The 16,780-nt window shown below is 42.9% G+C and overlaps 1 protein-coding gene across 2 annotated transcripts; it reads right to left on the minus strand.

The window, feature by feature from the left end:
• Positions 1 to 1,031: 1,031 nt before the first annotated feature.
• On the minus strand, positions 1,032 to 16,336 carry IBSP (integrin binding sialoprotein). 2 transcript variants are annotated; one of them, XM_081021169.1, is made up of 6 exons: positions 16,281 to 16,336; positions 14,007 to 14,057; positions 13,836 to 13,907; positions 10,104 to 10,181; positions 4,374 to 4,487; positions 1,032 to 1,988 (listed from the first exon to the last, which is right to left on the minus strand). In XM_081021169.1, exons 1-6 carry the CDS (start codon positions 16,332 to 16,334, stop codon positions 1,434 to 1,436), a joined length of 924 nt encoding a protein of 307 aa, XP_080877295.1. In that variant the 5' UTR covers positions 16,335 to 16,336; the 3' UTR covers positions 1,032 to 1,433. The 2 variants fall into 2 exon arrangements, with proteins under 2 accessions (XP_080877295.1, XP_080877294.1); XM_081021168.1 differs by having other exon boundaries at positions 4,374 to 4,493.
• Between the last annotated feature and the right edge of the window lie 444 nt (positions 16,337 to 16,780).

Here is a 16,780-nt window from a genome sequence, read left to right on the forward strand (position 1 = left end):
TACATTTTTAGACATACACGACTAGAAATGCACAAGGGAATGTGGAAGTTCTACATTGTTTTGGTGGCTGCAACTTGAAAACTTATCTGCAGTGTTATCTGCGTCCAAACATTGAAAAGTGTGTCAAGAGAGGTTTCTGGTCCCATATATTTGTCAGGATTAGGAGTGGAGGAGAAATCCAATCGGGTGTGCATTTAAAGCCTGATTATCAAATTTGCACCTTCTGAAACACTGTATGCGAACCAAAACACAGCGGTTCTTCAGAATTCGCACTTCTCTGAATTTTGCAATGCAGTTCTCCAACCAAATGTGTTTACAAAAATGCATATATTTGGGGAATGTGTGCATGAAAACGATGCTATTAGTGAAGATGACACAAGAAAAATGCATTGCTATGGGAAACGGCTTGCAAAAATGTGTACATTAGTCAAAAGTGCATATAAAAATGTGTTTATTAGGAGAAATTTGCACTGAAATTCTGATTAATTTCCATCAGGATTCCCCCCCCCCCAAAAAATATTGCAAATTGCTGCAAGATGTGTGGAGAACTGTATTTAAGGTTGGAAGACGAAACTCTGGGAGAACTGAACCTTACAGATCCTTTCATTCCTAGCTAGTCAGGATCTGGATGTGAATGTTTTATGGTTATGCCACATAATGTTGACAACAGTACTTGAATTATAAGGGGCAATGGAGGCTCAGTTACCTTTTATTATAAGTCCCATAGTTCTTATTTTCAGAAGCCTATTGAAGAAGAAGAAGAAGAAGAAGAAGAAGAAGAAGAAGAAGACGACATATCGGGGACATAGTCTGGCTAAAGTTAGGGGATTCAGTAGATGGGATATGTATATTTCATAACAGAGTCCCCTACCTTTCTCTCATCTTATGTCTTCACCCGTAATTTGAGTAGTGGGTTTTACACTGTTCAAGCTAAGCAAATTTCAGCCTGGCTGGATAGGATGACCTCTGGGTGCCCCATGAAAACTGCTCTGCGCTTCCCAAAGGCAATGTGGAAAGAAATGAAAATGGCCTGACAATTTCATCATTCTTTATCTTTACTTAGAGCAAATCCAGCCTGCACAATGTTTCAAAACTCATCTTGACTTTAACAGAAACACAGGGGCAGAGCATGTACAGCATACGACACACTTCAGTTTGACAATAACTCCATTTGACACACTTCCGAACCGTTCTAAAAACAAAACTGCAAACCCTACAAAAAGTCCACAACGGGTACATGAATACTGGTCAAAAGCGCAACAAAAACAGTTATTTTAAAAAAAACACCAGACAAAAAGAATACATTTTCATAGTTAGCAGTAAAAACAGACAGCAACCTCCACTCTCACTTAAAAGGCACCATGTTATATTGTGATACTTCCTGAGTAAGCATTTGCAAAAACATTAAGCAGGCCAAGAGACGGCTTCTTTCCTCATTGGTTGTAGTAGTATTCTTGGCCATAGACGTCGTACCCATGGCCTTTGTAGTAGCTATACTCGTCCTCATAGGCTCTGAAAGTATCCCCTCGGGGCTGCCCATTCTCACTCGCGTAGTATTCTGTTTGAACCTCATAGCCATTCTCATAACCGGTGGTGGTGGTATCGTATGGCCATGGCTCTTCAGAGGGCGTGTCATAGTGCCACTGGTCCTCCGTGGTGGTTTCGTATTGGTCCTGATACTCCGTGGTGGGGAGCAGGGTGGTCGGAACGGCGGTGGTCGCTTCGTTTTCTTCCCCTTCTTCCTCTTCCTCTTCTCCATTGCCGCCGTTTCCGTTCTCTTCTGCGGTGCTGTTGGTGCTTGTGCCGTTGATGCCACTTCCGTTCTCGTCCACCGTCTCTGCTTCTTCCTCTTCCTCCTCTTCGTTTTCTTCTTCTTCGTCACTGTCTTCCTCTCCCTTCCCTCCTTTTTCGGGAGCTTTGTCCTTTTCACCCTTTTTAGCTGCTCCTCCATTTCCAGGTTTCTCCAGGGGCTCCTTCTTTACGGGGCCCTGCATGGACACATCAAATATTGCGGGAGGCAGGAAGGGGGAGAAAACCCAGAATTAGAATGGAGGTAGGTGATCCAAGGCAATCAATCCAAAATATGAAAGCTAGGAACATAGTATAACAACTTTTCCCACTAATCAACATACCATGCCCGCATGTGATCCCAAATAGCAGTGAACAGGAGTTGTCTAACCCTCTACATGATACAACTTTGACCGTGTATATATTAGCAGCAGTGTTCGAAATTCACCAGGCACATTTTGCACCTGGCTATTGGCCACTTAAGGGACGCGGGTGGCGCTGTGGGTTAAACCACAAAGCCTAGGACTTGCTGATCAGAAGGTCAGCAGTTTGAATCCCCGCAACAGGGTGAGCTCCCGTTGCTCGGTCCCTGCTCCTGCCAACCTAGCAGTTCGAAAGCACGTCAAAGTGCAAGTAGATAAATAGGTACCGCTCTGGTGGGAAGGTAAACGGCGTTTCCGTGTGCTGCTCTGGTTCGCCAGAAGCAGCTTAGTCATGCTGGCCACATGGCCTGGAAGCTGTACGCTGGCTCCCTCGGCCAGTAAAGCGAGATGAGCGCTGCAACCCCAGAGTTGGTCACGACTGGACCTAATGGTCAGGGGTCCCTTTACCTTTTACTATTGGCCACTTGCAACCAAGTGAAGATGCCTGGGCGCCAGGATGGTGCCTGACGTCTCCACCATATGGAGGTGCATGCCTGGGGAATTCTTGCATCTTGACTGTTTTCACACACTAGCAACACACCCTGTAGAATTCTGTCCGTTATATTCCACCTGTATTGTACAATCGGAATGAATTTCAGGAACCAAAAAGTCGTACTGAAAAATACGACTTTCGAACTATCTGCCCCCAAAATGCCCCCTAGGCATTCCGTTTTGGTGACTGTAACCCTGGTTTAAGGAGCCATTTGGAGCCTAGCATATATATCTGAGTTTCTAACTCTGATTAGTGCAGGCATAGGTAAACTTGGCCCTCCAGATGTTTTGAGACTACAATTTCCATCATCCCTGACCACTGGTCCTGTTAGCTAGGGATGATGGGAGTTGTAGTCCCAAAACATCTGGTGGGCCGAGTTTGCCTATGCCTGGATTAGTGGCTTAAAATGCAGCGAGGTTGTTTTTGCACCACTGTGTTTCACGTTGCATTTGCCACATTGTTGTACACACTAGAGAGGGGCTGGGGATGCCTCACCTGGTGCCCTTTACCTGTTTGGTTTCCCCGTACCTGCAACCCCTCCCAGACTTCTACTGATGAAGCTGTCATCTGCACATACGCTATCATCTGTGCATGTGCCACAGCCTTCTCAAATGTACTCTTGGCTTCACTGCCAAGTGAGTGCAACTACCGTTTTCATATCGGATGGAAGGCGATTTGGAGGAAAACGCAGAATGCAGCAGCATTCCTCAAGAAGCTACAGGATAGATATGAACTGTGGCTAATGTCACATGCTCTGGGCAGCCTCCCCAAAAGCTACAGTGGGTGGAGAAATGAATATGAATTTTACTTTTATACAGGAGGTTAGCTTCTACACACACCTCTCTCTATCCTCCTTGCAAGCAAGCAAGAGCCATTGTTAGAGTTGAAGGGACACATTCCAGACAATCAGAACTAGGGTTGCCATATCTTGAAGAGCAAAAAAAGAGGACTCTCCTTTAAATACTTCTACTATATGTAGGCTATAAGAAGCTGTGATATATTGCTGAGGGTGGAAGGAGATGAGAAGAGGGAAGCAAGTCTTCAACCACCAGTTACGTCTACGTCTCATCCAGAAAGTATAGCCCAGACACATTTTGGCAGATTTAAAAATGTCCACCAGGACAGAAATTTTACCCCTGAAAAAGAGGGCCTGTCCTGGAAAAAGAAACACCCAAGCAAGAGAGGTAAAACAAGAGGGGTGAGGGGTGTGGCTAAGGAGAAGGTGTGGCCTGGGAAAAGTCCATTAGGCCAGATGGAGGGCTCTAGGGGGCTACACTTGCCATTGCACTCTATTTATGTTAGCTGTTTTAGGGTGCAAACCCATGTCCGCATTCCACCTGCTGAAGGACCATAGGATGTGGTAGAAGCCCTGCTGTGTCCATAGAAGACCAGATTTGCTGCTGCCACGACAGATATGCCCCTGTCTGAGTTGGATGAGGACCATGGCATGGGAGCGGGGATGGAAGCTTCAACCCATTGCCCCTCACAGCAGTTCTGATCTGAATCATCTCCCCTCCACCCCACTATTTGCAATGGGAGGGGAACTTGCCTTAAGGCTATTAAGAAGAAAGCACCCCATTATATGGGATGGTTTGAGGCAACAGGCTGGTAGTAGCAACCTGTACAGCTTTCCATTTATTGCAGGGGTATTAAAGGTCCACCAATCTTACCTGCTTAGGAGGTGTGGCTTTGCTAGTGCCCTTTTTATCTGCAGTCACTGCTGCAGTAGGAGCCTCTGTCGCCTCTTCGTTCTCCTTTCCACCTTCATTGTTTTCTTCATTTGACTGTCCCTGGAGATGTATCAAAAACCAGGAATATCAGAATTAATTTCAACTTCAGTAGATGCAGTAAGCACTGGTTTATAGAATGGGCAACTCTCTCTCTCCTTCCATTTCTTATGTGTGCAATAACCATATATCTGTTTAGCTTCCCTGTTTAGGGAAGCTTTTAATGTTTAATAAGTTATTGTATTTTACTGTTTTGTTGGAAGCCGCCCAGAGTGGCTGGGGAAACCCAGCCAGATGGGCGGGGTATAAATAAATTATTATTATTATTATTATTATTATTATTATTATTATTATTACATCAGATTATGACTGGTGCATAGAGAAGACATTAAACAGCTCTTTATGCACTATATGAAGAAGACCTTTGTGATGCTCAAAAGCCTTCACTGTCATCAGAAAGTGACATAAATTATAGCACCTGTCTACCTTCCACTTTGAAATCGTCCCAGCTCAACAGAGTCCATGGTGTGTGTGAGAGAGATCGAGACAGAGGACTCAGCTATACAGCTGCAAATAAAACGTTTTGAATGTGTTGTAAAGTGCAATATATAATTGTGACACAAGATGGTGGTTGTGAGCTATAACGAATTCAAAGCATTTTCCAAAACAATTTTTTAAAAAAAAAAGCATTTTCACAACGTTTTTAACATGCGTGCAGATTCCACCAGATAGACAGACAACGAGACGGCTGATAGATAGATCCACATGCCAGATCAAATGAAATGGAAACACTGCTAACCATATTTTATAAAAAACAACAACAGACGAAGCTTGAAAAAAATGTTTCCAGGCTAATATTGGAATGATGATCCAAATGCACGCATGTTGCATTGTGGAATCACAACTAGCATCTGGTATTTATTCTAGAGCAGGGGTCAGCAAACTTTTTCAGCAGGGGGCCGGTCCACTGTCCCTCAGAACTTGTGGGGGGGCGGACTGTATTTTTTGGGGGCGAAATGAACGAATTCCTGTGCCCCACAAATAACCCAGAGATGCATTTTAAATAAAAGCGCACATTCTACTCATGTAAAAACACCAGGCAGGCCCCACAAATAACCCAGAGATGCATTTTAAATGAAAGCACACATTCTACCCATGTAAAAACACACTGATTCCCAGACCGTCCACGGGCCGCATTTAGAAGGCGATTGGGCCGGATGCACACACATTTTAAGATTTAAATTAGTTTGACTGAGAGATGGGGGATTAGGGCACTTTCTGCTACAGCTGTCATCAAGGCATCTGATATTTGAAGGGCGAACTGGGAAAGTGAACCTCAGGTCCTGGATCAAACTTGATCTCAAACATTTGCACTGGCACCAGTGCCCCCAATGCTGGCACAGCCTCACCACAAACTGGCATAACGTCATGTTTTGCAGCATTGCTCTGGCATTGCTGTTGGTCAGAGCAAGCTAAGTACTTCTGTGCCGGGGCAGCAGTTCTTAGGATCAGGCGGTTAAAACACTTAAAATAAGATGTCGTGCAGTGCCAGTAAAAACCTACGTTATTTTCTTCTCTGTTGCGAGAACTTGCAAAATTGCATGGTGTGGCTGGCTATTTGGATAGCAATCTGAGAGCATCACAACCTCTATAAAAAGCAATTATAGTGTTCTTTTTTGTTTAAATGTTCCTGAGGTTCTGCTTTTGTCGAGGCTGGACACAGACAGTAGCAAAACCATTGAGATGGATCCGAGAAATACAGTGGTGCTTTCTGAATGTTCGCAAGTGACAATTCTGCTTTTCTGCATACTGAGGCTTGTGAATAGAAGCCTCCAGCTATCTGTCATGGCAGCTTGGAATCCCAAGAGCCCTCTTTCAACTGCAGTATTGCATTTCTACCACTTACATCCTTGTCAGCACCTGACAGAAGAGTGGAAGAACAAGGAAGTGCTGCCAGGATAGGTAAATAGGTGAGCAACAGCTCTGAAGGAAGGGATGTAATGAAGCACCCCACATCCCTGTAGCAGCTGTCAGCTACTACAGTCAACTAGAGGCATCTATGTGATATTTTTCCATTGTTCCTTTGAACATGTTTTCAAATGACTTAAAGTTTCTTAAGATCGCAATAAAAAATTATCGGGAAATATGTTTTCATTTAGTGCATTTCCATCCACCCCTGAAGGGCTCTTTGTAATGTAAGTCTTACCAGGAATGGTAAGATTTTGCAACCTAATTCAAAAGATCTAGAGGACCCTCGCTGTCCCTTCCAACTCTACAATTCTATGATTCTATGACTGTGCTAACTACCTACTATTTCCCACTTGCAGCCCCACATGTCTTCAATTCCCCCTCCCCACTTTGTCCCTTTTAAAATCCCTAATTTACACCGCCACCTCTTTGACTATATATATATTTAATTCACATACATTCAGTAAATTGTGTTTTAGAGTACTTTTCTCCATACCATTCTAATTACTAATTGCTTCCCAACAAAATATATTATGGACAGAGGGTACAGTGCAAACATTAGTCCTGATGTTCAGACCTCCTGCTCCCCACCCCCAAAAAAGCATTGACACAGGATAATTGCCTCTCATGTGTGCAAATTACAGCCTAGCAGAGCTGGTAATAAATAGATCTTTACCTCTAAAGCCCTATTCTGTTGTTAATTAGGGTTGCCAACTGTGAGGATTATTTGTTTGTTTGCTTCTTTGGAAAGACACTTCCCACCTCAAGGCAGTTTACAGCAAGTATATATATATGAAGTTTTAGTGTTTTGACCATCATCTTCAAGAGAAGAATCAGAATCTCCATCCCATCCTGTTTTTGCATGAATCTGCCATTTAAAAAAAAATCTGTGTGCAAATTTGTATTTAAATATATATTTCTGAATGTATTTTCTCACAAGACATGCATTTATCAGTATCCTTTATCTCACTGTACACATTTATAAACATATTTTTATCCTAAAATACATATTTCTAAAGGCACTTTGGTACATTTTATGGTGTTCACACAATATATTCAATAAGTGTACAGTCTATACCTGTGTACACAGATAGTTGAGCTGCATGCTTGTGGAGTCATTCACATGTAAATTTCACTGGGTGTACAGTTTGTGTGCCTGTGTACACAACAGCTGAGCTGTACAAATCAACAAGTGTACACTCTTTCACACAAACCCTTGTACGTGGGTAGAGACTGCTTGTGACTTAGCACCACCAACAGCCAAGAGAGACAACTCCTTTACCCAAAAAACTTGGGAACTGTAGTTAAAGGTGCTGGGAATTGTAGCTCTCTGGTGGGGGAAACTACAATTCCCAGAATTCTTTAGGGGAAGCCAAGTGCTTTAAGAGAGAAAGGGGGGTTGCCTAATTAAAGACAGGAGGTTAGCTTTTTATTAGGGACCCCTCCAACTCTCCTTCTATGACCAGAAGCTCCTTCCATTCACACAGCAAGGATGCAAAACAAGGTGTTTGTCTCCCTAAAATAATTGTTTCTTATAACTCTCGCCACCAGGTTGCTTCACCTGGAAGCCCAATCTGGCACTTATTCTGATCCACCAGGTACCATCCTTTGCCCTCAGTCACCAGGCCCTGCTCTGCTCTGCCCCTACCCTACCAGGCTCCACTGTGATCCATTGAGTCTCATCCTCTAGTTTCCAGATTCTGCCCCTAAATCTCAGGGCCTGCGCCTCAGGAAAGCTGGCTAATTGTCATGGTGACAAGGAGAACCCTACTCAGAAGTAAATCCCCATTATTAAAGACACAGAGAACCTACGAAAGAGCCTTTTTGGGGAAAGCCAAGAAGGCTTTCTCTAGTAACCAGAGAAATAGTAAAAGGTTGGGTGAGATGGTGAAGCCTACATTTAACTTAGACCCCCCCCCCCAATAACTGTTCATAGAAACAACACCCTAACAGAGTGGACCCAGAAGGCTCAGGACTTGAGACAAATGTGTGTAGAGTTCTGATTCTCATGCAGGAACTTCATTTACATGGGAGAAAACATCTGCCCCAAAAGTACAATAGGACACTCTTGTAGCTTTTGACATCCAAGTCAGGCAAAAAAAAAAAATCATTTTTTATAAATACTCTTGTGTCTAAGCACATATTGACCCAAGAGACCATAATGGTACTGAAATGAAGAAGCTATTCCAGGCTGTTCAGGTAAAATATGTGTTCCCCAAATAACATGTATACCAAGATACATATTTACCTAGGAGATTATATCGGCTCTCGGGGAGCTAACACGGTCCTGAGGTAAACACAGACATGGAGAAGATGCATAACAGCCAACACTGCAAATAGGCCAGGGCCCAGACCTGTGTCAGGGACCATTGCTCCTTGTGGACACATTGTCCCTTTTTGTGTCAATGGGCTTGCTTTCTGTTTGACTAAGGTGGGTCTTGTTGTGGATGGCTCTTTGGGGACAATCCAAAGGAAATAAGACTAAAGTCCACTGGCTTAAGGAGACCTAAGTCCTATTGATTACAGTGGGGCTGAGGAGTAGTGGGAAAGCCCTTCCTGGATTCTACCAGGTTGTGGATTGAGTAGACTTCGTACAGTTGAGGGAGCAGGCGGAGGAGCAGGGGAAAGGCTAGGCTGAACCTTCCTCCTTAACATAACTATTTTCTTGATGTAGGAAGTGATATCTGGTATTCAACATCGCAATATATCACCAACTAAACATCTAATATACCAATACAGTCGTACCTTGGAAGTCGAACGGAATCCGTTCTGGAAGTCCATTTGACTTCCAAAATGTTTGGCAACCAAGGTGTGGCTTCCGATTGGCTACACGACCTTCCTGCAGTCAATTGGAAGCCATGGAAGCCGTATCAGACGTTCAGGTTCCAAAGAATGTTCGCAAACTGGAACACTCAATCCGGTGTGCGGCATTTAGGAGTCAAAACGTTCAAGTTGCAAGGCATCCGTCAACCAAGGTACAAATGTATATCACAATGTTTGAAATAAGGATGGAGCTATGTAGAGGCATTGACTGGCTTCATGGTTTTTCCCACATTGTGATTTTTGCATCACACACACACACACACACACACACACACACACACACCATGATTCACGATACATTGCCAGGTCAAAAATTATGAAACCAATGTCACGATATGGACTTCAAACCTGCTTTGGACGATACATCGTCCAGTCCTCACACACATCATGATTCGCAATATATTGCCAGGTCAAAAATTATGAAACCGATATCACAAAATACACTCCCAATTGGTTTTGGATTATATCTCGATTGTATATATCACTAGGTGTTTCTTTAAATCATAATTATTTAGTTAAGTGATTATCCTTATAAAAGAATACCTGAGGGTGGATTAAAACTGACCTGCCCAAGTACTGAAGAACAAAATATTATTGAATAGTTCACCTGAGGACCATAACAGCTGCATTGGTATAAATGGACAAAAGTCACATCTGTCTCTAAACCTTAGGCTCTCACAATCTCTCACTGTGTCTTTAAGGGTTATTTCTTGTTTAGATGACTTGAGACTTGAAAAATATTGCAAGGAACCAGAATGGAAACTTGTGGGCAGTTCGTAATCGTCACCATGGACGCTCGCAGAGTACAGTCTATAAAAACAATCCTGGTTGTTTTCTTATGCTCCTTGGTTTGTTGTGACCAATGCCAAACATGTCTCTTACCCCTTCTTCTTCTTCTTCTTCCTCCTCCTCTTCTGAGCTATCACCACCATAGCCTTCTTCGGATGAGTCACTGTTAAACTAAAAAGAGATACAATTGTGAGGCATTTCCCGTATTTCTATCACAAAACAGAATGCTGAATTATACACATGTAAACGGTCAGCTTCAGTTCTCAGAAAAACACCTGTCCCCCCCCAAACAGCAACAATCCCATCTGCACTATACATTTAAAGCAGTATCACCCCACTTTAAATAGTCACGTCTTCACCCAAAGAATCTTGCGAACTGTAATTTGTTAAGGGTGATGAGAGTTGTTGGGAGACACACACGCACCCCATTCCCCTCACAGAACTACTATTCTCAGATGTCCTTGGGAAAAGGGATTGATTGTTAAACCAATTTGGGAATTACATATATAGTGCAGAAGGAGCTTGGTAGTCCACATGCTTGTTATGCATATATATATGAGGCTCCACATTCAAAGTTTAAAACCAGAAGGTCTCTGGTTTGTTCTGTGTCCTGCTGATACTGTGAAAGTTATTTCTTTTTTTATGAGATTTACAGTGGTACCTCGGGTTACAAACACCTCGGGTTACAGACTCCGCTAACCTGGAAGTAGTACCTTGGGTTAAGAACTTTGCCCCAGGATGAGAACAGAAATTGTGCGCCGGCAGCAGCAGGAGGCCCCATTAGCTAAAGTGGTACCTCAGGTTAAGAAGGGGTTCAGGTTAAGAACGGACCTCCAGAACGAATTAAGTTCGTAACCAGAGGTACCACTGTATAGACAGCCCTTCATCATAAGAGCTCAGGGTGGTTCACAGAATAAAACACAGGATAAAAATAAGTAATTATTAAAAACAAAACAGTAAAACAATAACCCATAGACACATTTAAAAGGTTGTAGAATATTAATCAGCCAAAGGGGGACATTTTTGGCTGACGCCTATCTATCTGTCTGTCTGTCTGTCTGTCTATCTATCTATCTATCTATCTATCTATCTATCTATCATCTATCATCTATCTATCTATCTATCTATCTATCTATCATCTATCTACCTACTTACCTGCCTACCTACCTACCTAAAATTATGCATCTAAACTTAAACAAAGGAGCAAGGATTATGAAAAATGGATGCTGCTCAGCATCTGACCTTCAGCCAAAGAGCTCAGAGGAGCTTATCATAGAATCATACATCTGATGCCCAGAGAGACTTCCATGCAGGCTTTTTATATGGCGACAGGCCCACTGAACTTCAACCATAGAGCTGCATATTATGCCTTCAAGACCCCTTTTTAGTGCCATGGGCTAGATCACACTTCTCAGCTCACATAGCAATCCACCTTGGCAATGCTCTCAAGGGGGGCGGGGAGAGATGTCAGTTTCTTCCTATCACCCATATAAAGATCAGGAATGTTGCAGAAGCATCCTGTGTTTTAGGTTAGGAAATGTTATCCCATTACAAGCGTTAGGGGTCTGAACAGCGTACCTAGACACCCAAGCAGTCTACAGATGTTTGGGTTGTATGTCTATATTGGCCTTAACCTAAAAGCCATGCCTGTTTTTTATGAGGAGGCAAACAAGAAAGATATGAACAGGATTCATCTTCTACACAGCGAAGCACAAAAATATCTCTGTACTCAAGAGACATGCCAAACCACTATTCTGCCGGCACAACATTCCCAGAAGCAGGACCATTTTTAGGCTTCTTGCATGAGCTATCCTTGAAAACATGTAATTAGCGTCCCCCTGCCCCAGCTGGAATCTCTCTCTTACATGCAAGAGTAGGGGTGGAGGGACAATGTCAATTCTGTTTGCGTTTCAAAGGGAACCTGAACTTACTTAAACAATATGAGACCTGAAACACAGCCGTCCTTTGACATTCACAGTAATCCAAATTTTGCAATGCACTTCTCCAACAAATTAATACAAAAATGCATATCACTTAGGTGAAAGTATGCATAAATTAAATCCAGTTGTAAAAATAACATTCAAAAATGCTTTACCTTACGAGAAATGGCTTGCAAAAAAATGTGTACATTGGTCAAAACGACATACGAAAATCTGTTTATTAGGAAAATTCTTAAAGAAATTTCCTGAGGATTTTTTCCACCCCCCCCCCCAAATGCTAAAGAAATGTGGAGAACTGACTAAGACTGGGCAGAAATGAGATACTGAAGAGAACCAAAATTGTGGGATCCTTCCATCCCTATTCAAGAGACAATGATCAGGACTCCTCCATATGAAACTGCCATGGGAATAGCTGCAGGCAAAGGTTTTGTTTTCTTTTCTTATCTTTACAGTGGAAGTTGTTATTATAAGAAATATTGTGACTTGTATTCAGAGGCATAAGGCAAGTTATCTCATGCACTGCCTCCCTGGGCCATCAGCACGGGGACCAGCTTAAAATTCCAAAATTCTAAACACACAGACACACCTTTTTTGCGGTGTATGTGGCAAGGACCTGAAATTACAAAAGGGATTTCACATAGGGGTTGTGGGTTTCGTGGTTCTGTGACTTATATGTCATTTCTGAGGGCTACACATAGATGGAGATGGTCTATTAGGGTGAATGGCAGACCCTATTTTCCAGGGACAGCCCTGGTTTCTGATTTGGTCCTGGAATGTCCTGCTTTTCCTTAGGACATCCTTATTTTCATCAGAGAAATGTTGGAGAGCATAGAGTTATGCAGTGCTTTTTTTCCTGGGGGGTATGCATACCCCTAAACATTTTGTGAATCTTTGTACTTTTGTCCATTTACTGTGTTTATTTTCCCCAATTTGAACTATAAAATGGTGATTTTCTTGAGTCAAAATGAGAGTACAGTCATACCTCTGGTTGCAAACGTGATCCGTGCGGGAGGCACGTTCGCAACCGGCAGTGTTCATAGCCTGAAGCGCCGCATCTGCGCATGCGCATGACGCAATTTGGCACTTCTGTGCATGCATGTGACGTCATCTTGTGTTTCTGCATGAGCACCAAAACCCAGAAGTAACCCATTCCAGTACTTCCGGGTTTGGTGTGGTCCGTAACCCAAAAACGCACAACCCTCAGTGTTCGTAACCCGAGGTATGACTGTACCCCTAAACATTTTTTTAGAAAAAAAAGAACTGGAGTTATGTGACCCCCGAACCAATGAGATAAGCAATTATGCAACCTTTAGAAGACAACTGAAGTTAGCCCTGTATAGGGAAGATTTTAAGGTTTAATATTTTATTATGTTTTCATATTTTCTGGGAAGCAGCCCAGAATCGTTGGGGCAATCCAATCAGATGGGTGGGGTATACATAATAAAATTATTATTAGTAGTATTTGGACAAATGTTGAATGGTATGGAATGGTGTACTGTTCAAGCAACCTCATTCTGCTTTTAGCCAACTCCTACTTGTCTGCCTGCTTAACTACATCCAGTCCAGAAGGTGGCAGTAGCTGTGGCTTCCTCCTCCTTAATTTCAGGATTGCCATTATAGAACTCAGAAGGGAGAAGAATGACAGCAAAACAATAATTTCTTGTCTGTGCCTCTTATTGGCTCTGACTTCTCCTACTGTTGGCCTCCTAGCATTCCGCCACACCAATCCCAATGGGCACCACTCGCTACTACACAGAGGCAAAACACTAGAGCCATCATATAATAATTAATTAGGCTCAAAAAGGCCTCTAACTCAGCGTCTGTATTTGCCTTTATTTTGTGTCTCAGTAATGGTTCTTACGTTTTGAAAAGGAATTGCATTTACCTGATATCTCTTTACAGGTGGGTAGAGGTAGGGGTACCTATATAGAAAATACCTATATCTGTTCTTGAATACCTGTCAGAAAAAAGATAAAAGAATTTCAGCTGTCGAATTTAAGGAAAGCATCAACACATTTCATTCTGAACCGAGAATTTGATTTAGTTGACAACATACTGCATTTTCTTCAGAATCCTCTGCTTTGAATCTTCTTCTGAAATTTTTTACCTGCAAGAAAAGAAGAGATTACTTAAGGCGGTGGTGATTTTCCTTTTTTCCCCTGCTTGCTTAGCTGGGTGCAGGCCTTAGTGATTCCTAGGTGAAACACATATCCACAATAGAAAGGAAAGTGTTCTTTATTCCTTCCCCACTTTCAGGCTTCTGATCTGGGGTTGTGTTGTAGTAATTGTATTTTGTCCATACGTTGCACTAAAGTTTGCTTCTGCTTTAGCTTCACCCCACCACCACACACACCCCAGACAACGACACTAGAGTGACACCTAGTGATGTATGCAGGATTGGCCTTCATAGATCAAAGCTATTCCTGCTGAGCAAAGAACCAAAACAGTTATCCTTTCTTTCTTTCATTATCTGTAGTGGGATGGACCTCTCTTTATATCTGTAGGATGGAGTTGGATGGGATATAGAAAAGAGCAGCAGTGTGATAAGAGAAAGAAGTACCGGTATATCATTCTAAACTGTACAATGGACTATGTACAGTGGTGCCCCGCAAGACGAAAAACTCGCTAGACGAAAGGGTTTTGCGTTTTTTGAGTCGTTCCGCAAGACGAATTTCCCTATGGGCTTGCTTCGCAAGACGAAACATCTTGTGAGTTCTTGCAAGTTTGTTTCCTTTTTCTTAAAGCCGCTAAGCCGTTAATAGCCGCTAAGCTGCTAAGCCGTTAATTGCCGCTAAGCCGCTAAGCCGCTAAGCCACTAATAGCCGTGCTTCGCAAGACGAAAAAACCACAAGACAAAGAGACTCGCGGAACGGATTAATTTCGTCTTGCGAGGCACCACTGTATAGGGATATAAGAAGCCAGAGATTTCTACCCTATCCTGTGTTGTTGTTGTTGTTGTTGTTGTTGTTGTTGTTGTTGCCACCAGCATTGCTTCCATTTTGCTGTAGTTCAGCTTCTTCTACAACCTACATTATTCACCTTGCTATTTGCTGTGGCCAAAAGCAATCAAATCAATTATGTAATTAATTTCAATGCATTTCACTGGCAGGGAAACATCAGAAACATTTGCAGACTGGAAAAGACGGGGCCAATTTCACTTATATTCTGTTTCATTATTTCGGTTCCAAACCTCAGATGAACATGTGAACTGCAGCAATTTCTGGTCACATTTCCATTTCCAATGGAATTATCTTGCATTCCTAAAGGATGCAATATTTTCACTTCTGTGAGTTAACTGCAAATAATCCAAGCTCTAGGTGGGATACAAATTCACCCACCCACCCAAAGGCCACATTCCCTTGGGGGTTATTTATCACGGGGGTGCAAAGCAGCAGCTCCCATCCATCTATTCAAATTGACACACAAGTGCATCCTATTCATCCATCACCCATTTATTCTCTCAGAGAGAGAGAGAGAGAGAGAGAGAGAGAGAGAGAGAGAGTGTTATGTACTGAGTTGGATAGAATCCAAAATGCAGCAGTCTGATTGGTCCTAGAACAATAGGATTCAGAATGCAGCAGTCTGATTGGTCCTAGAACAATAGGATCCAGAATGCAGCAGTCTGATTGGTCCACAGGAGCCACCCAATCCAACTCCAGGTGGAAGTGAATCCGCAACCTGATTGGCCTACAGGAGAATCCCAGAATTAGCCAATCACGTGGGGCCCATTATGTAAATAATGTATATAAAGCAGACATTTTGGGGGAAATTCTATTCCTCACTATTATAAGCTGGATAAAGAGCATGAAATCCACTCTTGACTCCGAGTATATTTCAGAAGTCAAGGAGAAGAGATGGAGCTGAGAAGCAGAGGACCCCTGGAGCCGAATGGGAAGGCTCCTTGTACACTTCTTCCTTGCATGCTAAGCGGCAGCTGTTTGATTTTGTCTCATGAATGATATTGGTATGTCTTTCTCCTCAACCATGACTTTTGTGGTTGTGGCTGTGGCTAGGCAACTCGGACATCAATCCATGACCAGTCCCCACTGGGGACCTCCTGCCAACTTATCCACACACACAACCGTTCTGTTTGCATATGGCTGTGTGACCTGAGCAAGAGACAGGCATATTGCCAATATACACAGAGTTTTCTTGTAGCATTTCAACGGTCCGCCAGCAGGCAGGGCCATCTGGCAGGGAATTCAATTGCTAGATGCAAGAACACAGAATGGAAGGGTCAGTACCCTTCAGAAACAGTTGTGATAAGTGTCATTGAAGTAGATGCTCACAATGCATCTGTGCTACGTAAATAATTGCTGATTTTACTCACTGAGAAGGCGCAGGCTATTCCCAAAATGCAGAGGAAGATTAGGGCTGCCTTCATTTTTTCTGGAAATAAAAAAAGAAAATACACTTGTGAATCTTCTAGTTTGGGAGACCAGGCATTTATACATGACAGGTGTTATTTTCACTGTCCTATTCACACAATAAATGTGTGTAGAGTAAACACATGGAAGAGGAAACAAGGCTGTGTCCACTGGGCCCACCAATGACCTCCACGTGTTCATTGAGAAATCCTGGTCAGTGAAGACAGAATTGAGCAAGATGGACCAATGATCTGACTCTGTATAAAGCAATTTCCTAAGTTTCTAACAGAACCTACATGCCCGTTTCTTGGCAAACTTACAGAGCCTCTTGAGAGAGCCAAGGAGTATTAGACCCATCCTTCAAAAACTCAGGGCCAGATCCAGCCCAGCCCCCACCATCAGATGCCAAGGCGACAGATGCTGAGGGGATAGGGAGCTGAGGTAAGGTGTCGGAAGACAGAGT

The sequence above is a fragment of the Podarcis pityusensis genome (genome assembly GCF_964106645.2).
Source record: "Podarcis pityusensis genome assembly, chromosome: 9".
Taxonomy (NCBI): Eukaryota; Metazoa; Chordata; class Lepidosauria; order Squamata; family Lacertidae; genus Podarcis; species Podarcis pityusensis.

Coding starts and splice junctions, on each gene's coding strand:
- IBSP (XM_081021168.1), bottom strand. CDS start 16,334: ATGAAGGCAGCCCTAATCTTCCTCTGCATTTTGGGAATAGCCTGCGCC. Junction 13,908..14,006: donor AGGATTCTGAAGAAAATGCA/GTATGTTGTCAA, acceptor TTTTTCTGACAG/GTATTCAAGAACAGATATAG. Junction 4,494..10,103: donor AAGAAGAAGAAGAAGAAGGG/GTAAGAGACATG, acceptor ATACATCTCCAG/GGACAGTCAAATGAAGAAAA.